The sequence below is a fragment of the Lepisma saccharinum genome, chromosome 18 (assembly GCF_977018435.1).
Source record: "Lepisma saccharinum chromosome 18, izLepSacc3.1, whole genome shotgun sequence".
Classification (NCBI taxonomy): domain Eukaryota; kingdom Metazoa; phylum Arthropoda; class Insecta; order Zygentoma; family Lepismatidae; genus Lepisma; species Lepisma saccharinum.
This window is the reverse complement of record NC_139246.1, coordinates 50,741,371-50,769,197: the sequence shown is the minus strand read 5'-3', so window position 1 is coordinate 50,769,197 and position 27,827 is coordinate 50,741,371. Positions and strand designations below refer to the sequence as shown.

General features: G+C 39.3%; 1 protein-coding gene across 3 annotated transcripts in view; it reads left to right on the top strand.

Annotated features, from left to right (window-relative positions):
* The window catches only part of LOC146002569 (uncharacterized), a 205,775-nt gene that overhangs the window by 54,348 nt on the left and 123,600 nt on the right, over window positions 1-27,827 (top strand). For all 3 annotated transcript variants that reach the window (XM_083140509.1, XM_083140510.1, XM_083140508.1), the window contains exons 4-7: window positions 1,854-2,008; window positions 14,569-14,762; window positions 19,230-19,338; window positions 21,690-21,911. In XM_083140509.1, the coding sequence (XP_082996635.1) occupies window positions 1,854-2,008; window positions 14,569-14,762; window positions 19,230-19,338; window positions 21,690-21,911 (680 nt within the window). The remainder of the gene's footprint in view (window positions 1-1,853; window positions 2,009-14,568; window positions 14,763-19,229; window positions 19,339-21,689; window positions 21,912-27,827) is intronic.

Genomic DNA, 27,827 nt, shown 5'->3' with positions numbered 1-27,827 from the left:
TTCCTCGATTTTACATTTTCCCATACTTTGAGTTTTGCAGCTTTGTCCCCTGAGAAACGTAAAATTGAGGTTCTTCTGTATTTGTCATTTTGCACATACCTTAAATGCATTTCAATGTGCGGCAAAACAGGTGTCCAAGTGGTGCTTCCATTCTGGCCCATTCTTGCCAAACCTTCTCAAGCATGTCTTGTGCGAAGTTTCCAATGACGATGTCGATTCACCTTGTAAGTGAAGGATTGATTGATTGATATAGTTTATTTTACTTCACATTTTGTTCCTCTTGGCTAATTTGCAAAGATGGGGATGCATGATGAAATGATAAAATTGATGAATGGACATTCACAAACAACCAAGCCCGAGCAGGATTTGAACCCGGATGGAACTGAACGAACGTAAACATTGCCTTTGTGGGATTTCATTAGTCTCTCATCGGAAACGCCACACAAGACATTCTTGAGTAGAGTTTGTAAGAGTGGAAGTTTCTCTTGGACACCTATCCTGCAGCGATGCACATCAAATGCATGTAAGGTCTGTGCGAAATGGCAAATAATCCTCTTTCAAATGGTTGTAATATCATGTATCTCGGTTCACTATTGGTGAAAATATGACTAAACAAAATTACCAATAATTTCTGAACAGTGTACTTCCTACTATTTACACACTGACATTAAGATTTATGTAAGCCTAACTGTGATGTATATTAAGGTTGATGCATTAGGGCTAAATGTAAAATCAATAAACTAAACAACACTAAAGTAATCTTTCTTCTGGGAAGGCATGAACATTGAATAATATAGGTTGTATGAGAAACATGCTTTACTTTCATACTGGATTAATTTGCCTGCGGTAGAATGTGATAAATGTATGCATTGATGAAACAATTTAAAAAGTCAAGCACAGTTGTATGACCTCCATTCAAGACATTTTGAGAAACTGATGTTTTCCTTGTCAAGGTTGTCAGCAAGAAGTATTCTCTGTTCCCAAGACTGTTTATACTTATGAATGCAGTTACTTCAGAAGGTAACCCCATAGGAATTTCATGGCTGACTGAAATTTAGTTTTCATGATTGGAAGACAAATTGGTTAGCGAAAAGTCAAGCAGAATATTTTTTGTAACCCATCTAATGAGGATCAAGACTAATAACTAACTAATGCCATAATTTACCTTTTAGGGAATTTCTCTCTTTCTGCTTCATTGACTAGGCATAAAAATCTTAAAACTTCAGGTGCTTTTCCATTGTTGGATTGAATTTAAACTTTACGTGGTTAATTTTCTTGACAAATGGCATCAGTTGAGGGAATGTCCTGGAAAGATATTCAAAATTTGTAAAATAATGGCACACTTTCGTTTCGTTTCCTTGTAATCGAGGGGTCCCAGGTTCAATATCTGGTGGAGGCACTTAGTGGTTCGAATTCAACTTTAAAACTGTAGGTCCAGTCCTGATTGACCTCACTGTGCATAAAGTGGCCTTAAAACACCAAATCATCACATTTTTTGTTACTTGACAAGCTCACTATAATGCATAAATGTGATTGAAACAGGCAGATATTCTTTCATATACCAATACTTCAATTTAATTCATGAAACTGTGAGTATAGCTAAAATTGCTGTTTAATGTAATCTTTGGTGGTTTCATTTGCACTAAATAGATTTTTATTAGTAAAAATTATTTGTTAAAACTGGGTTAATTTGCAATCAGTAATGTGACTTTTTCATTGGCCACTTGTGGATATTTGTAAAATTTTTATTGGTTCTATAAAGTTTTCATATGGGTATGTCTCAGATGGATTGTTATGTATTTTTTTCAGTTCCATACACCCTTGTGCTAACTGATAATTCATTTTGTTAATAGGTTCAGATTTTCGAGAATCTTTCCACCTTCAACATCACAACAGGATCTTTTTAATGGATTTGTGGTAGATATTGTGAGGGACTTCGTAAACGGACAGAATCGCCTGCTCTTTGCATATGGCACCACAAATGCGGGGAAAACCTATACAATGCAAGGTAGGTGGAAGCTATTTACAGGAAAACCTCGTTAATACGATATTGGTTAATACGAAGTACCCTTTAATCCGAAGTTCTTCCCATTCCCCAGCCGATAAGATAGGATTTATAATGTATTTCAGTACGGATAAATCGAAATACGGATAATTTTTAATACGAAGTTGTTTACAAGACCCTTCCGCAAAACTGGTTTCGCTTAATTCGAAGTAGACACCTGCGTAAGTCGACAAGAGAAGATCGAATGTGGAAAGAGCTTGGACGTTATTTTAACTTGACCTTGACATGTTTCCTTGTCGTAAGAACTGCTGACAACTCGAGGGAAGCAGCCCGAAATGCCCGCTGGACATTGACATTCTTTGTCAATGTGCATGGGAGGTCAAACTCTTTCCCCGCTGAATGCGCCACCTTGGAAATATTCACCAGTGCCAGATGAGAAATGCGAGATAAGATCTCGCGAATGTTTCAAAATACAAGACGCGTGGCGCCTGGAAGTCTCACCAATCTGTCTAGCTCCGAGCTCGAGATACAGCAATTTCCCGTGAGCGAGCAACTTTTGGCTTTGTAGCAGACAACTTCCCGTAACCACTTTAATTAAAAGCGTGTTCTTTGTGCCCTGTAGAACCTCATAAAAAAAGGGAAACTGTTACAGGTAATCAAAGCCGCATAGGCCAACTAAAGATCGTCAACCCGCTTAATGCGTTGTCATCTAGGTTTCCCGCAAAAGTTGACATCGATCTTACGTATGTTGCAACTCCAGTTTCCCGCTTCATACGTTTACCAACTGTGCCGGTCATAAAATTTGCCAAAACAGTGTTTGTGGTCTGCGTGACTTCTCCCCTTTATCTATCAGCAAACAGAGGGGGGGTCCGTTGGTAATTGTTTCGGCCACGATATGCTTGCTTGATATGCTTGCTTGCTCGTGTGCGCACACCGGCTCCTTTGGCGTCTTAAAAAAAGCAAACAGTTCTGAAAACCTTTTTAAAACGAACAAGAACCGCATGATAAGTAAAAGAAAAGTGACCCCCTTCCTTCTCCTACAACAGCTCATTATCCGCCACTGGTGTGCATGGTAATGTGATTTTTCACACTGCTGATAAAAGTTTGGTCTTCGACAACTGCGTTATCTTTAAAATGCCGATGATTTCCCTTCTGCCACCTGCTGCTCGAACTTCCGGCCAGTCTCATTGTGTTTACGTTGCAGCTGGCGCCAGTGTTTAGTCTAGCGTCTGGAAACCTCTGGCTTGCTGATAACTGCAATGACTCATCCAGTGGGAAGGAATAAGCTTCAATGCTTCATTGTTTTGAATCTCGCAAAGCCATATAATCCCCGCTTTTCTTCAGAACCATTAGCGTGCTGCTGTTTAAAAAAAAAAAACACGCAATGCTCAATGTAGGAATACGAGAGGAAAAGTTTTGGCGGAGCGAGTGTTTGACCTCCAGAATACTCCTGAAACCTACAATAAATTGTAGATTAATCTGAAAATACGCAAGTTTCGTAAAACTTGTTTTTAGTTCATTTTATACTGCCGAATTAAGCGGGACTAAATATACAGTTTAAAGTGGGATCCAAACCAGGGTGATTATCGAGTGCGGCACTGTTTAATGTGTCCTAGGATACATTTGCACATTGGGTGCAAACATCGCAAGTTGTGTGTTTACTTTTTCAGAGTTGATTACAATGCAAGTTGAGGAAGAGTTTGGACTGCTCCCTGAAAAAGGGGAGGGGGGGGCAAATATGAAGTTAACTGAAGCAAAGAATACGTGACTTTTTTTTACGATGTGTTTTAGACAGCCGAACCAGAATGAAATTTACAGGCCCGATTTTTTTGTTTTGTGCCAGGAAAAGGTTGCGTTAATCCTGTAACAGACAATGTTCTAGTACATAAAATCCAATATTCATTCTGTCCGATTATCTCCCGTCTCTTGCTCGCGTATGACTACTGTCAAGATTCACTTCTTGCAATAAACGAGATTGTTTTCTTTTCCATAGGTCTCCGTGCAAACTGGTTTCTTATGAACTAAAATTGTAAGAATTTCGTGGAAGAGCAACAACTTTGCACAATTAAAAGAAAATATCGTTTTTTTATAAGACTTTTTGCCACAACATGCATCCCGTGCATAACCGGTTGTATAACTAGGCAGGATAAATGGTGTTAACCGACTCCTTGTAATCTTTGTGTCCGCGTTAAGCTCAGTGTTCTCATTTTATGTAACATTTTTTACACTTCCTTTAAAACGTACATTATTATTATATAGTACATATAAAGCTTATTTTCTGAGCTACCACCAAGTATAAAATATCCTTTGTGGGGCTAATTTATACTCTACTTTATTTACACCTGAAAACAGGCGCCATCTTGAAAAGTTTGGATAACTCGAAGTCGTTTAATACGAAGTTGACATTTTTTGGTCCCTTGAACTTCGTATTAACGAGGTTTTCCTGTATTAGCTTATTAAGAAGTGACCATTACATGTGACGGTCACACATATTTTTATTGGTGATATATGCAAATTAGATTCATTCGGAAGCATTTAAAATGTTCATAACATGAAAATTTAAATAATTTGCATATTGATTTATATTGTTACTTACCAGTTAGTATACAATAAAATGTAGATACTTAAAGGTACTTACGACAGTGAGTATTGATTTTAACTAAAACTACGTTTCAGGATTCCACTGATCCCTTCATCAGGTTACCATACTAGGCCAGTGTAACTACACCTTAGCCACGTCAGATATTATAAGGACTTAGGAATTTATGGTGAGGCTGGGTAGAAAATAATAAAAAGGAACATTTAGTCGTCTGACCCCACGTACGTAAAACTGCCATGTTCCCAACTGCAAAACACTGATCTGAAAGGCCATTTTTATTAATAATCCCAATGAATTTAAATATATTTATAAATGCTTTGAGGCATTTTTTCACACTTTAGCTTTTATTTTTATCGAGAAGGAAAGGAAAGTTGTGTGGAAAATAAATCTCAATCCGTTTACTTTCTTAGTGTCCTTTGCGGAATAATCTATCCGACAGACGGAAGATTATCCAAAGATAAGCTATCTTGAAGTGGATTAGTTAAATTTGAGTTTGAAATTATTTAATAATTTTTCGTAGTTTAGTATATCCTGTAACATTTGAAGGCCTCTGGTGTAAAAATAGTGACATTTTGAATTACAAAGTAAAATGTGCAGCCTTCAATCTTTGAGTGAAATTGCCATGCCATACAATTTGGATTGGACTCGGTGAAGCCTTGTGAAATAGGTAAATACAACACGAAAACAATTTATCTACAGTAGAGCTTCTAATAACCTTTTTTCTAAATGAACTCTGAAATGACAAAAATGTCACTTACCATGTTTTACACTCAAACCCTTCATTTGTGACTTGTGTTTGTACATGTTTTTAGAGTCTGAGTATGTGAAATGGTAAATGTAAACTCTACACCTTAAATTAAATATTTTAAATATGGAATCACACAGGCCCATGGACAGACCCACAGACATATCTGTGTGTGTGTGGTGAGAGGCGGTACTACATAAGGTTGAAGTGGTGAGAGGCGGTATAATACATAAGGTTAAAGTGGAGAAAACGTCTGCTTGTATGCTTGAATTTTTGGAAAGTTCACCTTGAAAACTGGGAATTCTACTTGAATTTTATCATGGTCCTTGAGCGGCCATGCTGTAACTGCATGGTGCAGTTAACTTCACCTACTAGTTGAAAACACTGTTAGTTGTATTGATAACAAGAAGGGTTTTGCAAAGAGAGCACGTACTCTAGTTGAAAAGGCTCACATTTTGATGAGTAAGAGAAGAGGAATATGTTCTGCAGGCGTAGAGGTAAATCGTAGCTTTGTAATAAAGGGTGTCTCTGGTTCAATACCCGGTGGAGCCACATTGTACAGTGGTTCGGTTCCCACTTTAAACTGTAGATCCAGTCCCGATTAGCCTATCTGTGCATAAAGTGAACTTAAAGCAACAATTCAATTAAAGGAACATATTGTGGGTAAATAAGCAAAGCGAGAGTTCCAAATTTTGCAGAGTAGCTCTGGAGTATGCTCAACTTTATGCAGTTAGTAATTTCTCTCATATCTTGGTAGACTGTTTTCTGCCATAACTGCATGACTCCAAGAGATTCTTATACTTAAATCTCGAGAAAGGCTAATCATTCAATGTCCCATGCATTTCGCCGATTTATTATTCATGAACTATACAAGTGAGGAGTTGATCATGGTTCATGCTTCCTTGTGGTTGGGTTGTGGCACAGTGCTGGTCTGTTATTAGCATTCAAAAATGAGCATGGCCTGAGCCTTCATACAGACTATCACAGTACACACAGTCTCGTTTAACCGAATTTGATGGGACCGATGGTTCTTCGGTTAAACAGGAATAAAGGGTTTTTTATATACAGTACGTACATTTTATTATGTACAGTATTTTGATATACAGTACATATGTATTTCAGCATGTAGGCATAAACAAAAGCTTACAATAATACGTAGTCATTTAACTCAAGAACATGAATTACAGTAACGTTAAGGTATAAAAAGCCATGCGACAAACAATATATTCATGATGGATGCGGTAAATGCGGTTTAAAATTACTTACGTGAATTTTAGAAATTTTGATTAAGATGAACTTTCCACTATGCTTCCCACTCTGCAATTTTTTCACCGCAAGCTGGCCGACATTCACTGTCTTAACATGTTATTAATGTGACACGTTAACCAAATTCATTGGTATCTCGCATGTTAGATTGCTGTAAATAAACATGAGATATATATTAAAATTTTCACATTATTAGAATTTAATATCAGCAGTTATACACTGGATGAATAATTACTCTATCATGCAAATTACCACTTATAGTTTGTAATTACAGGGTGTCTACTAGTCGAAAAAAAGTAAAGAAATAAAGTCCTTAAAAATATCAAGAATTTTTACTATCACAATGATTGGTTTAGTTAATTTACTTCACTTTTCTGCCCCTTTGTCAAATCTCAAAGATAAGGATAAATGGTGTAACGACCCTGCGTGGTCACCACATTTAATAACCCTGCATGGTCGCTATTTAATTTAACATATTTTGTTAACAAGGTTTTTTTTTAAAGAATGCATGCTAAATGTACTTGCGAGGCATACACTTTGTTTTTAAATCCAACTTGTTCTTTAAACGTTAATAATTGTTTTTTACATTGTTAAACCCATTGTTAGTAATGCAGAGTTCTGCGTGACTCGTTATTAATTGTATTGTCTAAATACACACAGTTTTCGTTTAACACGTCCATCTAGTGATTTTCCCACTAGTGTTTTCTAAATATCAAACCATGATAATTCTCAGTATGGAGTTTGCAACATGTAATCAAAAAGTGAGTTGGCAACGCGTACTCTTAGTTAGGATTTCCGCCGCCCATAAGCCACCGCGAGTATAAAGTCATCGCAGCGAGGCCCGGAGCTCAGTTGGCTACCTGATGTCAACAGGCCAACATCCAGGGTAAACCGGTCTCCCAGCCTGACACCTACCAGCCATTCCAGAAGGAAGGAGGGAGAAGAAAGAAGAAGAACAACCTACCTACCTGGTCCAATTGCTTCCACTGATAGGTACTCAGGTTCTACCTGCCCGGCTTGACTGGAAGTACCAGGACCGTTCCCTCCTAACTTGCCGGAAGTGTCACGGCATCCTTTGATCCTACCACCCAAGCATCCAGCTCATCGAGGGTACCGATTGGCTACGACCAGTTCCCAGCTGTGGTTGGGGGTACCGTGTGCCTCCTACTTTCTCTTACAGGGGAGCCCGTGACGTCGGCAGCGATCAAAGCCCTAAATAAAATTAGGTCCCTATACTCCCCCTGGCACCTCACTGGGAGAAATAAATTGAATGTTCCCTGCCCCCCTTATCTCTTCGAGACCAAAGGCGGTACAGGTAAATGCATGTGCGTGGTGCAAGTAAAAGCACGTGTGTGGTACAAGTAAATGCACATAGGGGTTACAGGTAAAGACACGTGTGCTAACATTCTTGTATTAAAATTATAATAAACATATAAATACGGAGAAATTAGTACTCACTTTAATCCTTGCAGCTGTTTTTTCTTTTTCGATTATTTTCAGTGCCCACTACCACCAACATCATGGTACTGTTGCTTGGCATGCGTCTTTTGTTTGTAGTTCTATGGCTGCCGCTAGGTGCGGTGTTGTTAACTGTGCATCTGGGTCTGTGTCATCTGCTATTTCCAGGCGATAACTGTTGTTGTAGGGGTATGCAAGTGTGGTGTGCTTGCCCACTATCGATGTTTAGCCCGTGCGGGAAGTGCATTATGGCATGAGTTTCCTCGATTTTGGTGTCTACGAGTGTGTGAGCAGTGTGTTTGGCTTGAACCTTTTGAATTTTATGGCTATTGTATTTGATATTTTTTTCAGCACGACCAGTAGTGGGTTGGGCTTTTTTCACATCTGTTAGGTGCTGTTGGATTCTTTCATTGACAGATCTGATGGATCTGCCGATGTAATGTGCCTTGTATTCACACTCGGCATCATATACACCTGGGTTATCAAGGGGGGAGAGGAAGTACAGTTTGTGTTTTTTCAGTTTATCAGCTATTTTGGAATTGGGTTTGTGCGCTACTTTGATGCCATATGGGAGAAGGGCTTTGGATATGCGGTTGGAACTGGTGGGATGGTAGGGGAAGGCAAACCATTTATATTGGTCGCTGGGGGTTGATTGTGGTTGGTTAGGGTGTTTGACCTGTATTTCTGCTTTACTGCACCAAGTGGAAAGTTGTGATTCAGTGTAGCCATGTTTCAGGGCTATTTCAGTGATGGTGGCTCTCTCCTCTCGTAGATCCTCTTCTCTGCAACAGTAGGAGAAGGCTCTTCGATAAAAGTTCAGCCACACATTAGCTTTTTGTTTGGGGGGATGCATAGAGAGAGCATGTGTGTACTGGGTGCCTGCATCTGGTTTTCTTTAGACATGGTTGTGAATTTGTTAAGTGCACGGCTGATGGTGAGGTCCAGGAAGTTGATTTTACCATGTTTTTCTTGTTCTACGGTGAAGTTGAGCCTGGGGTGGATGCTATTTAGCTTGTTCACTAGGAGGTTGGGTTGTTCTGTCTTTTTGTAGAAGACTATTGTGTCGTCTGCATACCTTCCATATCGGATGTATTGTAGTTCTGGAGTGTGGAGTATCTCTTTTCAGTCAGGTGCATGACGATGTTGGCTAAAGGAGCTGATAGTACTTTCAGTTTGAGGATAAATTCTACAATCAATCCGAGGGCCTTGTGATGGGCAATCCGCTATCAGCTCCCCCACTTTCTACCTCCTCCCGAAAATTCACAAACCGAACAACCCCGGGAGACCCATTGTGTCCAGCTACAGTTCACCCACTGAATGCATATCAGCCTTTCTAGACTCTCACCTCCAAGCCCTGCCCTCCTACCCCCGTGACACCAACCACTTAACATCATCCAAAACTTACCATACCTACCATCAAACACCATCCTCACAACAGTTGATGTCGCAGCCCTCTACATCAACATTCCCCATGCCCATGGCCGTGCCACGGAATCATTCCTTAACAGCCGACCCAAACCCCATAATCCCAGCACTTACTTCTTGATACAACTAGCCAACCTTGTACTTGCCTGCAACAACTTCTGCTTCTGCAACATTACCTGCAGATAAGTGGCACAGCTATGGGTACCTGCATGGTCCCCTCTTATGCCAACCTGTTCATGGGCAAGCTGGAACAGGAATTCCTTGACTCTCAACAACTGAAACCACTCCTCTGGCTAAAATTCATAGGTGACATTTTCCTCCTCTGGACACATGGCGAACCCTCCCTCACTACATTCCTAAACCAACTGAACAACTTCACTACCCTCAAATTCACCTGGTTCCACTCCAAAGACCAAGTGACCTTCCTAGATGTGGACATCCACATTGCGGGAGACCATTTTGAAACTTCCATACACATCAAACCGACCAACCACCTCCAGTATCTCCACTACTCCAGCTCACACCCCTACCACACCAAAAAAGCCATCCCATTTTCCCTTGCTCTCAGAGGCCGGTGCCTCAACTCATCCCCCTCATCTTGCCAAAACTACAACCTACGCCTGCACCAAGCCCTAACCAACCGTGGCTACCCCTCCACCCTCATCAACAAACAAATCACTAGAGCCACCTCCCACAACCGAAATAAACCCTCCAGCTCTGATCACCCAATACCACCCCCACATTACGAAAATCAGACATACCCTCCACTCCCTCCTCCCCATCCTGCACAGTGATCATGACACCAGGGACATCTTTCGGGATAAACCGAGGGTCACCTTCCACCCCACCCCCCCAACCTTCAAAACATCTTGGTCAGAAACTCCCACCCCTTCCACACCACTTCCCCACCTCACAGGTGCAACAAACTTCAGATGCAAGACCTGCCCCATACTTATCACCTCCCCCACCCTCCTGATCCCCACAGCAGCAGGTGAGTTCACCCTAAGGGCACCTGCCACTCATCCAACCTGATTTAGATCCTCATCTGCCAAATCTGTGGCAACTTGTACTTAGGCGAAACCTCCACCCCTTTGAACCTAAGGATCAATAATCACCGTTCCTCCACCCAAAACTCAGATTTCAGTTGCCATCCACACCAACATGCCATCTGACACATCTGCAATTTGTAAGATTTTTGAAAATATATGTACAATATTTGAAGGCAAGATATTATGTTTGTTTATTATAATGATAAAAATGTATATCCTTCATTAACCTGAGTACACTCGTGATAATTAAATTTGTTCATTACATATACACATGTATATAACTTGTATACATAATGTTTATAAGTGAGTGAACTGAATTGTTTAACCTTTAGTACGCCGCGCGGTCTGACGAAAGTAAGCCCAGTTTCGCCAAGGCTTTGAGCGCGAAATTTGAATTTGTATACATAATGGAGAAAAATCGTAATAACTCTGGCACTATGGGACCAATCTACTTCGGATAACTTTTGTTTTGCAGGTAATACATCGGTGCATGCAACCATGTAAAATTTGGATGTCCCAACTGCAGGGGGCGGGGGCTGCATCCCCCGAATTTCAATGAAAAAAACATAAAAATGAGGAGTTTGCCCCCTCTTCTCCAACTACTTTGTGGAGAAAACTGGGACTTTTGCTTTTTTTAAAAAAAAGAATGGACCTTCCGCAACAGAATGAAACTTGATTCATGTTCGTGGGTGCAATACAATTTGAATAATAAGACAAAACGTAAAACTCTTGTTTTTTTCCTCAAAATAGCGAATTTGCATATTATTCATAAAATTGTTATAACTCTGACACTATGGGACCAATCTACTTCGGATAACTTTTGTTTTGCAGGTAGAACATCAGTGCATGCAACCATGTAAAATTTGGATGCCCCAACCACGGGGGGGTTACGGGCGGGGGCTGCATCCCCCGAATTTCAATGAAAAAACATAAAATATGAAGTTTACCCCCTCTTCTCCAGCTACTTTGGGTAGAAAACCCTAACTTTTGCGTTTTTTCAAAGAATGGACCTTTCGCAACATAATGAAACTTGTTTCATGTTCCTAGCTGCCATAAAAAGTGAAATAAGTCTCATTATGTAAAACAATGCAATGACTAAAATATTATGTTGGGTTACAATATTTGGCAAACCGTTCGAAAAAGAGACATGATCGAGGACTAGTTAGTTATATATAACACAGCAAAATAATTAGGGTTATATAAATAGGTACTCACCATCTATTGTACTGTGTGATACTTCTCAAAACAGGGATCAAGGCACAGAAAAACAAGACACTTCTTGCACTGAATAAACGTGCGGCGGAAAACTTTTTTCTTGTTGCACACTTTGCATCTCATGCGCTTGCTGGTCTTTCTAGGCCAATGCTTGCTTGCAGAAACTTCCAATCTTACCATCTCAGGGGGAGGTGGATGATCAACAATCAAAGGTCTAGAAGGACCAGCCTGCTCCATAGATCCCCGCCGAACCAACTCTTCATACAAAGCTATCCGGAAGTCTCGGATGTCTGCGAGTCCGGGAGACCTGGCTGAGGAGGATGTATGCATTGAGGATGCTTTGGTTTAGAAGGTAGAAAAACAGTTTATTTGTCCACTTTATCGTCCTTCTGTCAGTCAGGTATGTACATGTCATTCTGTCTGCCTTATCCACGTAACCCATATTCCTATTGTAGTCTAGTATGATCTGGGGCTTCAAAGGGTTGCCGTGGTCATGAGTGAAGTTTCCTTGTGTGAAAATTTGTCAACACACGGACGTCACGTTTGTCCTTCCAACGTATAGCTGTCAGGTCCCCCTTTGTATACACGTCCAGGTCACCACGTTTGGTCTTCCCCGTTTTCAAGTCAGTGGACATGGAACGCCGATTCTTAGTGACAGTTCCGCAACATTGGGTGCCCTTTGTTGCGAGATCATCAAAAAGTTCGGGAGAGGTAAAGTAATTGTCCATAAAAAGTTTATGACCAATTCCTTGTACTCTCTTACTTAGTTCCATGACCAGGGCATGGGTGGCTGTCACAGTTCGAGTCTGTCTGGCACTGTCCTTTCCAAGGTAAACTAACATATCAACAGTATATCCCAAAGCATCACAAAGCAAGTACAGCTTTATGCCAAATCGCTTGTGCTTCTTTGGAATATATTGCTTGAAAAGCACCTTTTCCTTGTAAAGAACAATAGCCTCGTCAATGGCTACGTGTTCCGTCGGGTGATACAAGTTGAAGTAACGTTGTCTCAGATGTTCTGGAACCTTTCGTAGTTTCCAAAGTTGATCGGTGTTGCCTTGAGGAGGGGAAGAGTTGTCGGCAAAGTGCAGGAAAGCTAGGATATGTCGGAAACGGTTGCGTGACATAACATGCCGGACCCAAGGTGTGTGGAAGGAATTTGTCTGCCAGTAAGAGTCCATGTAGTCGTGCTTGTTATGTCCAAAATAGATCCAGAGGGCAAAGAAAAGGAATAATTCTCCAAGGGTGATGGGGGGGTTCTACCCTGGACGGATTATTCTCATCAACAAATTGCTGGTAGTATCAGTTAGATTCTACCAGAATAATGTCGAGAAGAGCATCCGTCCGGAATAGGCGGAAAGAATCGAAAGGTGAAGAATCAGGAGTCAAATCTGAGTTCTTGGGTCCGGGCCGGCCAGTAAAAGGTAAAGGAGTTGGACCCTGAACATGAGAGGTGCGCGGGCCCCAGGTTGACGAACTTGATGACATCGATGATGATGCTGTTGGGAGAGGAGAGTCATTTTCATCCGAAGAAGAATCAGATATCCCCCCTCAACATCATCATCCAAGTCAACATCTGATCCCATGCTCTCACATTCATTGTCCGTATCATATGAAAGCTCATCGATCTCCCTAACGCATAATCGTTTCCTTCCGGACATATTTCCACAAAGAGCCGAGTCAACAGGGAGCAAATGGATTCACAGTAGCTACACAAGATGCAAGTGCAAACGAAAAAAATCAGAAGCACATATCACAAAAAAATTACCCAACACAAGTTCAACACAGCTCAGGGGGCACACAATTGGAAAGCACAAAACACTGTCTTTCACAGCCACTGCTCTCAACGTCTATGGCGAGGCCTTTCCTAAACAGAGGAGGGGAGGGAGCCTTTGCAATCCTTTGTTTTGTCTAAACTTCTGGATAGACTCATGATTCTGGCTTCTGGCCTCGGGCTGTCGTCAGGCTTCATTGCATTTCTAACATAGAGGCGACAGAAAGCTGACACTGCTAAACCTCTTCCAATCCAGCCTCTCATTGACCCCCCCCCCCCCCTTGCTACTACTTTCGGCTGGATCACCAGGTCTAAACACAAAGAAGAATGTGTGCCTTATCAGTACTAAATCACAGCGTTGGAAGCTTGGAGGAAAACAACATCGTAAATACCAAGCATTCATTGTGTCTGTCAAGTGTGAGCCCAAACACGTGACATATTCCGAAAAAGGAGGGGGGGATTTGGAATTTTCGTAAACACATGTTCCCGAACCGAACTGTCAGTGTTTCAACCTCAATATACAAATATAAGTGTGGCAAACCGTCGATAATTGTATCTAAAACTGTTTGTTCCATATATGTAACCGTGGCTGACAGGGACATACTTTTTTTTGTTCCACATATGGAACGGCGGGGGACTAAAGGTTAAACTTTCATTTCATACACGTATATACTATATTTAGAAGCAGTACATTATAAACTTTTTGTAAAAATAGTTTTCTTACATTATGTTCTTGAAAATTAACATTTTTCTTGCATTTGTGTGTAGCCAGAGTTAACTTGGGATATTGAAACGTAAGTTTTATACATATTGATATTCTATCTTGTTAGATATATTTCAGGTAAAATATGTATTCTCAGTAACGAGCATACAATATAGAATAGTGGAACTGGATTTTAAAAATTCCAAAATTTGGGACAGAATTTTGGAAATTATAAGGTGAGCGCTTAAATTAAGAAATTATTAATATTGAAGAGTGTAGTCCAGCTTTTAATGAATGTAAAATATAGAGAATAATATTTATTTTATTAGGAACCTCCACCCAGCCTGGTATTGTTCCGAGATGCTTGGACGTATTATTTAACAGCATCAGAGATTTGCACAAATCAGACATGAAGGTTAAACCTGCTAATTTTGCTGATGTCGTTCTGCTTAATGGTGATTCGTGGAGATGTGAAGAAGAAGCAAAGAGCAGAATTCTGAGGTCAAGCCATGACAAGCTCCTGGTAAGAATACTTCATCATTATTGTAGTCTCTAGTTTATTTTAAGATTGTACTACTGCATGCTAACAGAGGGGGTTAGAACTGTACAGCTTGTGTATCCGAATCAGCAAGATTCTTGTATGGTGAAGGTATCTGTTAACAATAAAGAATTTTTTTTAGACTCCCATGGTCAAACCTTTTTTTTATGACACAAAAAAATGTGTTAAACAGCAAATTGGTAATAATTCAGAAAATTATGAAAAGCCCAAATCACTTTGTGTTTCTACCACATTTCACCCAGCACACTAAACCTATTGTGCAAATAAGAAGCAAAGTTTTTAAGACAACCGAAGTTCAAATTTAATTCTTCCAGTGTGGAAAAGTTAGGGAGAGTCAAAGGAAAACCTTAATTTGTTTTCATTTATGTAGAAGATTTTTGTATGTAGGGTTCGCTGAATTTTCGCACAACTCATTGCTGATGTACATTTATTTTCAACTTAGAGTTAGTGCCTCCATGAATTTTATTTTCTATACTTATTATACAAAATAAACATATCTCTTCTATTGAAGATTAGGCACACACTGGAGATGTACTAGGTAGAAATTTTCAGCGAAAAATACAGGCTCGACCAGGACTCGAACCTGGGTCTCTGGATACCGTGCCATTGCTCTAACAACTGAGCCAGCCTGGCCCCGCCTGATTTTTCACTATCGCTGTTTTACCTGCGTGGAATCGTCTCTCCCTGTGCTTCCGCAACAGGATCTGTTGCCTTGGAAACATAGTAGACTTCGATGTTGCTTGGTTCCTCCTTGCGTAGTGATGTTAGTTATTGAAGATTAGGCACACACAGGAGATGTACTAGGTAGAAATTTTCAGTGAAAAATACAGGTCTCGACCAGGACTCGAACCTGGGTCTCTGGCATACTGTGCCATTGCTCTAACCAATGAGCTACTGAGCCAGCCTGGCCTCGCCTGATTTTTTGCTATCACTGTGTTACCTGCGTGGAATCGTCTCTACCAGTGCTACCGCAACGGGATCTGTTGCCTTTAAAACATGGGTAGATTTCGATGTTGCCTGGTTCCTCCCAGGATAGACGATTCCATGCAGGTAAAACAGCAATAGTGAAAAATCAGGTGAGGCCAGTCCAGCTCGGTAGCTCAGTGGTTAGAGCAATGGCATGGTATGTCAGAGACCCGGGTTCGAGTCCTGGTTGAGCCTGCATTTTTCGCTGAAAATTTCTACATGTCTCTTCTAATAGCACACTTAAGTAGTTACCAGAGTATTAAGTTATTCCTGTATAAGGGAGTCCATTTTTGCTTCTAAAATATTTGCAACAGAATTAATCAATTTTCCGTGATTTGCATGACACTGAGGATAATTCAGACTTCAGAAGTTGTCGTGTCCATAAATAAACTAAATTTCGTGTTTAAGAGCTTATTTTTAATTTTGTAGTTCATATAGTATCATTCCTGACAAAACATTCTTGGAAAAATGAAAAAAAATGCACCTCACCCCTTTCAGAAACATTAAAAATTAACATTGCAATGTGTTATTTCAAATTTCGTGTTTTTGTCAAAAACTAAATATGCATGTCTCTACTGATGCTCCAAGTAAATGACACACAGTTTTTGTTAGTTATATAGTAAATTGTAGTTTTTTTGTATTCATAGTTGAGTAATTAATTTTCAGAAAATAGTCCAAAATGGTTCATCGCCTGTTATTTCCATTTCTGTGCAGATGTACCAAAATGGTTAAAGTGGGATGAACCCCTGAAATTAACCCCCTCTCTCCAGGAATAGATTACAAGGTGATAATTTTAGTCTCTGCTATCATTTAGGCACTAATTGGTCACAAAGAAAGCTACATGTCGATTCAAATCTCTTGCATTATTCCCTACACTTAAATAATGCCAACAGTATGCACTGAAATTTGTTTCTTTTCATTGTATTAATGACAACAATTAAAAATTACATACATGGCTGTAGGTCTATTGGCCCTGTTTTCATGCTCCAGCCACCTCTATGTTGTATCCAGGGTTGTTATAGGTTCAGGAACCAATAAATTCTAATGGGTTCTGCAACAGGACAGGAACCTTTTTTTCTAGCATAATTTTAATTCTGTCCAAATTGCCTATTGTTTTATTGAAAAATGGTTCCTGGACCGTATTTAAATTGATACGGGAAAAAACGTTGCACATTGAAGTACTTTAAACACAAAGTGGCTACTCACTCGGAATTCTCTGTGAATTATTGTGCTCCAGGAATTATGCTTGAATTTTTCTCCGTAGACGTGAAAAATTGCAACTTTTTATTAATCCAAATCCTATTGAATTTATACGTATTGATAAATGCCCTGAGGCGAGTTTTTCACAGTTTAGTTTTTATTTTTATCGAGGAAGGAAAATAATGTGTGAAAAAACAACAACAGAAGTCTCAATCTGTTTACTTTGTTACTGTCCTTTGTAGAGCAATCTGACATGGAAGATTATTGCAAGATACGATTTCTTGAAGATGATTAGGTAGATTTGAGTTTGAATTTCTTACACAATTAACAATTTTTCGCAGGTTAGAATATATACTAACATTTGTGCGACTAGTGTTTGTAGATGTATTTCAAGTCTGAGTATGTGAAATGGAAAATGTAAACTAAGAACCTCAAATGAAATGTTTTAATATACTGTTAATTAAATTAGAATTTTTGGATACATTGGAATCACACAGACACTTCATATTGTTACTATATTTGTGTGTGCATATCAGTGAGGCAGGGGGAAATTGCCCTCCCCCCCCCTTGAAGAAATCAATTCTAAGGAGGGCAAAGTGGCAAAGATTGAAGGCCAAGGGCACCTGCAGAGGGCACAGAGGGGCAATTATCCCCCTCGATTTCAAATTTTATGCAAATAACAATACATTTCATAAAATTTTCTCACTCGCTTCGGTCGCATTACCTGCTTTTCTTAGTCTCGTCAAGTTCAGAGCCGTAGCTAGGGAGCGGCGGGAGTCCGGCCTAGCCTCCGAAAAATCTAAATGATAAAAGTTGTAAAAGAGAGAATGCCATAGCACCTTGTGAAATAATTTGCGCCCTATTAAAACAATATTGTTTTCAGGTTGCAAAAAAATGGATTAATAATTTTCTTGTTCGCTTCACTCGCAATATGATTGTTTTCTGTAATGCACTGTAAATTACCAGAGAGAGAGAAATAAGACTTCTCATGATGGATTTTGTCTTAAATGCATGAACAATTGTTGGGAAGAAAAGGAGCGTGCACATTTGAGACAATTTATATAATTTTTGTTGTTGGTTTGTTATGAGGTGGATGAATTTATTATATAATGAATATAAAAAATAGACCTATATGCTATGTGTGTGGGTGTGGGTGTGTGTATTAGAGAAACTTTGAATACGTACACAATTTAGTGTTGGCATGTATTTTCTTATTTTACATCACTACATTTTGAATATGGGTAAAAAACATGTTGTACATGAAAGTTATATGTACGAAGAAAATAATATTAGGAATGCATTTATCATACATTTTCTGCCATTCAAAAATAGTTTGTGTACTTGTTTTCCATTATTAATTAATGTGAAATTAAACTTTCTTTTAAAAGAAATGTTTTAAATAGTTTGTTCTAACATAAATGCTTTAACACAGACTTCTACCCCTTTCTGTGTAATTTACAAAGATGATAACGTCTTTGACACACCACTACTACTACTACTACTAATAAGTCATAACAATGTCATTATTAGTATTAGTATTATTATTGGTATGTTTATCCTGGTACTTCCCCCCCCCCCCTCAAAAGTTTAACCTGCGTGGAAACTTCTCTGCCAGTGCTACCGCAAAGGGATCTGTTGCCTTTGAAACACAGTAGACTTTGACGTCGCTGAAAATTTCTGCATTGAAGTGTAAAATTTACAAAAGAACAAACTTCAGGAAACTCTGGCTTTTCACCTCCGATTGTGGGAGTTTCAAGGGGGTAAAAGTGGTGTTGCTACATGCCTGGTTTTTGTCCAGTCTTACACAGGACTTTTTGCTGTCAACATGCACCCTTTGCTCACATTTCAGGGAGAGGCACGGAACCGGAAACCCATTCACTTGCTATGTGGCAGCAACCATTAGGCTTCTCCGTGCTTGACCCTGTTGAGGATGCCACCTGTTTCGAAAACTACTCGAAACAAAAAAGAATTGCAATGCAGAATGCCACGAGAATTTCCCCTCACCTCGGCAACAGAACAAAGCCGTTTGGTTCAGTGGTTCATGTGACCCTCCCTGGCTTTTGACGGAAAAGACAAAAATAGAATTTGAAGTTCTTTCTTTCATCAAACAGGATTTGCATAGGGGCAAAATAGGCAAAAATCCAACATATTATTTATATCGTTTGTTTTTTTAGTATCTGTAAAATAATATTCCCATTACAACCTTGCACATAGATGCATTTGTTTACCGGCTGGCACTTCATTATTTATTTATTTATTTTTCAGGCAAATAAGCATCATGGTGCATCGTCAAAATTAGCAACTTCCGCTGCTTCTTCTTCTTCAGAAGAGAGCCTTAATTCTGTTTACTCAGATGATATTGGTTCCTGCCAAGGTGAGTAACTAAAAGGATTGGTTCCTAAATTTTATCTTCTCTTCAGTGCTTTAGAATCAGAATATAAAGCTAATTAAATGAATATTGCTAGAAACCATGTAGGTCAGTAGTCTGTTTTCAGGAAAGTTAGCACAATATATATGTGCATTTCTTGTCCAGTGGTTCCCCAAAGTTAAAGAATTGACAGGGTGGGATTCTTCCAGATATATATTTGTCATGTCCTTTCAAGACAATATAATTACAGTGAAACCACAATTTCACGTTTGTCAGGGGGACCAAGCTGGAAAAACTTACAATGCGGGGAAAATGTAAAATCGAGGAAAATTCTATGAAATTTTGCTATGTTGGGACTATCAAGATTGAATGTATAATGCGGAAAGATGTACGTGGTGTACACCAAAAGTATGTGCCGTTTCGTTCTAATTTTCAAGAAATATGAAATACAATGAAATAACCTGTGTTTATTTTTCAACAAACTCTCCCTCTTTATTGATACATAGTTGCCATCGCTCAGTCCATTTTGTGTAGCATGTGGCATAGTCATATTTGGAGTTATGTTTTAGATACTGGAAAACAGCACTTCCCAGGGATGATCCATTGGCAAAATGGCATCCACGAAGAGAATTCTTGAGGTTTGGGAACAACCAGAAGTCACTCGGGGCTAAATCTGGTGAGTATGGTGGATGTGTCAGAAGTTCAATACCGTGGTCAGCCAAGAATGAGGTCACAACATTAGCACGAACGCGAGCATCTTTTTGATCGTCAAAAAAGCAATCGTGGAACCCAGCGAGAGGAAACTTTCTTTAGGCACAAATCTTTGGTGATTATTCATTCTACTGTTCCCTTTGTTAGCCCCAGGGTATCACAAATCTCCTGCATGGTGACACGCCTATCTTCCATGATAAAATGTTCAACACTGTCAATGTTAGCATCAGTTGATGCTGTTTTCGGACGTCCAGACCTCTGCTCGTCTTTCACACTCGTTCGTCCATCTTTGAACTCACGCACCCACTTCTTAACAGTGTTTTCTGCAAGAGCACTATCACCACACACGGCCTCCAGTTGGCGATGAATATCGGCTGCACAACGTCCAGCTGCGGTAAGGAATTTCACAATTACCCGTTGCCCTTCAAGTGGAAATTTCATTTCCCCAGGTAGTATCAGAAACACGTTTTACTCCTTCAGGCACTGTCACTCAACTACTGCCACCTAGCACACAAAACTGACACTGCTTGAAGACGAAGGATGGAAGTCTCCGATGCCATAGTTATTTCCCTGAAAAGAGAATCAATGTTGACTTCAGAACAAAACGGGACGTACTTTTGGTGTGCACCTCGTACAATCCGGGAACGTAAAATCTCAGTTCCATTGTATATGCAGCTAAAAGCATGTTCCTGGCTTTTACATTTTCCCGCATTATACATTCAATCTGGATGGTCCCAACCATGGTAGGAAGACTAAAACAGGGGATGCATGCGCATGGCTCTCAGCGGGGTGTCACAGCTCTGACGTCATCCGAGTGGCCAAAAGCCAAGAGGGGATCTAATTAAGCTGACAAGCATAGTTTCTGGTTGTTCTTTTCTGTATTCCACTGAATTAGAGATTTGTATGTTTTCTACATTCATTACGAGAATGTAAATACATTGCGAAAGCGAACATGTGTAACTGTTCTCTTTATTTATGCCTGTAGTAATCATTACAGTAAACAAAAAAGAACAAATGTCAAGTGCGGCTTATTTTCCGGAGAGTTTCAAAGTTGCTGTAGACCTTAGTCATGTGACAATAAATTTCGGCTGCAATGTACCCTTTAGCTAGAAGAAAGCAAAGTATGGCACGCATTTCATAATTTGCAGGCACCGTGATCTTCTGAAACATGTTTACAAGCTTGCTACTCAACACTGCCTGAATGGATACATAGTAGTGTGTGTGGTGAATGAAACAGCCACTGAACAGCTCTACAGAATTTCCATATGACACATGGTTCTTATCTAGTGGCTTATCGGGAGGTTGGAAGAAAATAGCACTCATATATCAGTGGGAATTGGTTAGAATATCACTATCATTATGGGCATTGTGTCAGCTCAATTTTATTTATATGTAATAGATAATACACACACATACTGGGCATGAACTTCATGGTAAGGCACCCAAGTGTGAACCTCACTTCCATGTTGTACACAGGTGCAAAATATGCCTAAGTGCTGACACTCACAATTTTCAATTCAATCAATCAAAACACACCTACAGTGCATGTTCAGTTGTGTTTTTCCAGTGATTGTGGGTAAAGACCATATATGTGTGTGTGTGTCATAAATTATGATTAGAAACATTTCCTTTTTTTTTTCTTGCAGAGTTCCTAATGAGGTCCCTTAATGACTTTCAAGATAGGGTCAGGGATGATACGAGGGTTTCTGTATGCCTCCAGTCAAACATGAATTGTTCTGTGTGGATTTCTTGTGCCGAGATCTACAATGAAACAGTGTATGATTTACTAGATAGAACATTACTACACAGAGGAAAACCAAAACCACTTAAGTTTGTGGAGGACAGAAATGGAAACGCATACATTAAAGGTAATAGTTTTGCATGTACATTGTTAAAGCATATTTCTGAAAAACTTTATTTTGTTTTATATATTATTACACTCCTCAGTTCAGAAGTTTGGAATATTGTTATATTAGGCAACAGGCACAGCTGTGTATTGGACGTTTTTGTGTTTTCGCCAACATGTGCCACCCTGCCTATCACCTATTGCCTAATATAACAGTATTCCAAAGTAGTTGTGCCTAATACAGTCAACTCTCGATTCTACGACCCCGGGTATAACGACCCTTTTCCGGGGAACCGTGAAAAATTTAGAAAAAAGTTGAAAAATTTGGGAAAAAAGTTTTAAAAAAATTGAAGAAAATTGGCCGAAAAATGTTTTTTTTTTTTTTCACTCATTCCCTTCACGAGCGCTCTACCGCTCACAAAAAATAAACTCTGAACTAAAAATAGACACCACTACACCATTTTGAGTGATATCCAATAGCACTTGACGTCTGCCCTCCCCTCCCTCAAGTGCACCAATGTTACCCCGCACCTGACGGCCGCTACCCAACGTGCCAGGCTTGTTTTGCCACTCTTGCTCTTGGATACGCGAGAAGAGAAGGAATGTGCTTCGATGTTATTTTAAATCGACCTTGACTTGTTTCCTTGTCCTAAAAGCTGTTGAAAACTTGCGGGTGAGGGAGGGGAGCAGACCGAAATGACCGCTGGACTTGCAGTCTTTGCCATGTGTATGGCACATTTCATCGATAAATACACCAGCTTGAGAGATAAGATCGCAGGAAGGTTCCAAAATACAGACGCGTGGCACCTGGAAGTCTGGCCCGTCTGTCCAGCTCTGACCTAGAGTTCAGAAGGTTCCCGTGAGTGAGCAACTCTTGGCCTTGTAGCCGACAACTTCCGGTAACCGCTTTCATTCAAAACGTGTTCTTTTTCCCCTGTAACACTTCATAAAAAAGCGAAACTGTTAGAGATAATCAAAACCACATAGGCCAACTAAAGATCGTCAACCTGCTTAATGCATTGTCATCCAGGTTTCCATAAAAGTTTACTTCGATCGTACGTGCATCATAATCGCACTTCATACGTTTTCCTAATTGTGTCGATGTCGTAATATCTGCCAAAAAATTGTTCCGTTGGCTGACTGACTTCTCCCTCTTTTCCTGTCAGCAAACGTGGGAGGAGGGGCGATGCCGATTGTTTCAGCCACGATTTTCTTGCTCGTGTGTGCACACGGGCTGATTACAGGCGAGGGTGGAAGTGGACCCACCCCTATTCCTTTCCTTTGACGTCTGAAATGGGGCAACCAGTTCTGGATATATTCTTGAAAACGAACAAAAACCATAGAACAAGTAAAAAAAAAAAAAGTGCCCCTACTTCCCCCAGCTCATTCTCCGCCACTGGTGTGCATGGCAATGTTGATAATTGCAGAATTCAGGTCCTATTTTTTTTTATGCTGTTGTCTGCATAGGAAATATTGCTCGTATTATTGTCTGTTGCCTGGTGGTAAAACGTAAAGCAAGGGTCATTTCTTTGTTCTTTAGATGCTGTTAAAAGTTCAGTCTTATTTTTCTCTTCCGCCACCTGTTGCTCGAACTTCCAGCCAGTCTCCTTGTTTTTATGCTGCACCTGGCGTCACTGTTTTGTCTAGCATCTGCAAAGCTCTTGCTTGCTGATAACAGCAATGACTCATCCAGCCCGAAGGAAAAAGTTATTGTTTTGAATCTCCCAAAGCTGTTTTGATTTGACGATAATGAAATTCGATCTCCAGAAAGCAGAAAGGAAAACAAGAGTTAAAACAACTTCACGTTCTGCGCCTTCTGTTCTGATAAGCAAAACTGTAAATTTAACTCGCATCAGCCTTTTCTTCAGAACCATTCGTGTGGGAGGAAAAAAAAAAGGTGTTCAGTGTAGGAATGTTCGCTGAGACCGATTAAAAAGACATTATTCAAGGGGAAAACTTTTGGAGGAGTGGGTGTTTGACATCGAGAATAGTCCAAAATCAAACATTAAATCGTCGATTAACATCTACCATTTTGATATGTGAAAATGCGCAGTTTCATAAAGCTTGTTTTCAGTTCATTTTATGCTGATGGGCTAATCGGGACTAAATATACAGTTTAAAGTGAAATTCAATTCCAAACCCGAATGATTATCGACTGCGACTATGTTTAATGACGTGTCCTAGAATACGCACTGGGTGAAAACAGATCGCAAATTGCGCGTTTCCTTTTTCACACTGAATTACAATGCAAGTCAAGGAAGGAGTTTGGACTGCTCCCTTGAATGGGAAAGGGGGGGGTGAATGAAGTTGGTTGAAGCAAAGAAAACGTGACCTTTTTTACGATGTATTTTACACTGCCCAATCAAAATGAAATTTACAGCCCCGCCTTTTTTTTTTTTTTTTTTTTTTTAGAAAGGTTGTGTCGTTTTTCCAGAGAGATCTAATCTTACCAGTTAATCTTGTATCAGACAATGCTCCAGTAGACCCGTATAAAATCCAACCTTCATTCTGCCAGATATCTCCCGACTTTTGCTGGCGCCAGTCTGACTGGTGTCAAGATTCTTCGAGTTAAGCTTGCAATAAGCGAGATATTGTTTTCCTTTCCATAGGTCTCGGTGCAAACGGGTTTCTCATGAACTAGAATTGTAAGAATTTCCTGGGAGAGCAACAACGGTGCACAATTGAAAGAAAGTAACATTATTTTAAATCCTTTTTATGAAAACGTTTTCATGTTCTATTTTCCTTCTCACAACACGCGTCATGTGCATAACAGGTTGTATAACTAATAGGATACATGGTATTACCGTCTCTTAGGCATCTTTATGTCCGTTTGAGCTCCGTTTAAGCTGAAAATTGGTGCAAATTCCAATAACGACCCCTTCGAAACAACGACCCTTTTCCCGGGAACTGTGAAAGGTCGTTGTATCGAGAGTTGACTGTATAACAATATTCAAATCTTTTTGTAAGGAGTGTATATTTGAATATAAATCATTATATTTATATATTATTCTTACCTGGTGCCCACAGACCACAGAAACGTATAGAGGACATCAAAACAAACAACTTTTCTCAGTAATATTTTGTAGTGTCTCCAACTTGTCAGTCTCGAAGGAAAAGAAGAGAGAAGCACAAGTTTTACCAGAACCAGTGCCTTCAATAAATGTGAGTACACAGAGTGGCTGGCTACTCACCAGGAATTATGCATAAATTTTGCTCGAATTTTTCTCAGACATGAAAAATTGCAAATTTTATTATCCAAATCCCTTTGAATTTATACATATTTTTTAATGCCTTGAGGCAAGTTTTTCACAGTTTAGTTTTTATTTTTGGCGAAGGAAAAGATAAGAAAGCTGCATGGAAAATAAAATAGAATTTTCTCAATCCGTTTGATTTGTTAGTATTCTATGTAGAACAATATGTCTGACAGACATAAGATTATTGAAGTTGATTAGGTAAAGTAGAGTGTGAAATTCTTATACAATTAACAATTTTTTCATAGATTACTATATCCCGTAACATTTGTAACTTGTGTTTGTAGATGTATTTGTAGCCTGAGCATGTGAAATGGCAAATGTAAACTCCACACCTTAAATTAAATTTATTATATATATTGTTCAGTTGAATTGAATTACAATTTTTGGATACATTGGAATCGCACACACCCTTTATATTGTTAATGTAAGTATTTGTGCAGGTGGTGAGAGACGATAATATGTAAAGTTGAAATAGAGAAAGCATCTGCCCCCCGTACCCTTGAATTTTTGGATAGTTGCCTTGAAAACCATGAATTTTATCATGATCCTAGAGCGGTCACCCTGGTACTATATGTCCAGAAAATAAATGCTCTGTTGATGGTGACGTTGCTAGATAAACTTCAAACATGAAAAATTTTGAGGTTAAATGTGTGACTGAACACATTCCCACCTCAAGTTTTTTTTTAAACTAAGATATTCTCTTTTCTGCGAGTTGCATCCCAATAATGTATTCCATAATGATCTCCATGGGTGGCAGAAGGTAAAAAATGCATCGGTCTGGAAAAACAACTACATCTGAAAAGAAATTTGCGTCGCCAGGAGTGAAACAATTCGAAAACTTACATGGAAAGTAAATACAGTGAAGCAGCACCCCTGTTGTGTCCTCACGCTTTTGATGGTCAATTGTTCTCCCACTTAAATACGCGGGGAATTTTATGCTGAACGTGCTCTTATTATATTAAATTGCAAGTTTCATTTCATCTTAACCTCGATTTTATGTTTTTCGGGGGAACAAGCTTAAAAAACTTAAAATACGGGAAAATGTAAAATCGAGGAAAATTTCTTAACAATTTACTAGGGATGGGACCGATCAATTGGTACTCTATCAGTATCGGCCGATATAGGCATATCGGTTTATCGGTAAAATTACCAATTATTTTACCGATCTGATATATCGATAAATATCTTATAATTTAGTGCAAAATTTTGCCATTTTGTTGTAATTTTTATAGACAATCTCGATGCCCTACTTTTTAAAAAAGTAATTGTCTAAATATTCAACTTCTTTTGCACTGCAGTCACCTCAAAACACACATTTGTTAAGGAGATCGAGGAACATTTCATGTTCTTCAAGTACCATATCTAATTTTATATCGGATCCATAGAATATCGGTTATCGGTAAATTTTATATCTGTACTTTATCGGTATCGGCCAGAATTTCATATCGGCCCATCCGTACATTTTACTATGTTAGGACCATCAAAATTAAATGTAAAATCGGGGTTCCACTGTAAATACCTACTACTAGAAGGTGTAGGTGAGAAGTTAGTGTTACGGCTTCACGCTCTGAAGGATGCGTGTTCGAGCACGGTTACAAATTTTTTTTAGTTGCCAATGAGGCACCAACATTTGTTTGTTCGAATTTGCATTTAGACAGTAATTTTTTTTTTTAAATTTGTAACCACAGCACATGCATGCATTTTTAATCCACGGATTCACCTGCTCATTTCGAAAAGCGCCTTAGATTTTTTCTTCTTAAATAAATAAATAACCCATGGAGCAACAACCGTCGAAGGGCCTTGGCCTATCTCCCGACTGCCAGCCTCCCTACCACAATCTTACATAGAGGTGTGGAGAACTTCAACCGGTACTGGGGTGACATGAGGTCAGCCCATCGAACCCTCAGCCGTTATAGGAGATTTCTGAAACTGGGTTATGGTACTCACTCGTAGCTCCCCAATTTCCTCACGATGGTGTGTTTCTACCGGTCCTATACACAGGCCGAGAACCCGGGCAGACTTGAACCCATGCCGTCCCTCAGTCAGATTCTTATATACAGCTACAGATTTTACAACACAATTATAATGTTAAGATGTAGACTAAATCTGTTGACTCATGTAACCTAATATGTTCTTATCTACTTTTTGTTTTAAAAATGGAAATTCTATCCATAACTCAACCAATATTCTTTTTTTCAATAAAAGTTCTATGTTTTTATGTGGCTGCTAAGAATTTCCACATTAACGTTCCACTGTTTGTTGATCTTGCATGGGGGGTGGTGGAAGATGATGATATTCTTTCAATTTTTAAGAAATGTTTGTATGTGGATAGAGAATGGTGAGTGCATTGATAAAAAGTCAATATCTTATTCGCTCACTGCATGTATACAATGCATAAAACTACATAATTTTTCAAGGTATAAAACAACATAAATCATTTATTATTTTAATAAAAACTGAAGAAATATAAGTGGAAAATTGCAAGAGACATCACTTTATCAAATGACAGCTTCCCACGAGGCTACTAACAATTACAACTAGGGATGTGCCGAAGCCGATTACAGATGTATGAAAATCGGCCGAAATTGACACATCGGCAAAAATCCGATATTTAAACCGGTACAGATTATACTAGTTTTTTTACCTTCTAATAATTTTATATTCTAGTTTTGTAAGATTTATTG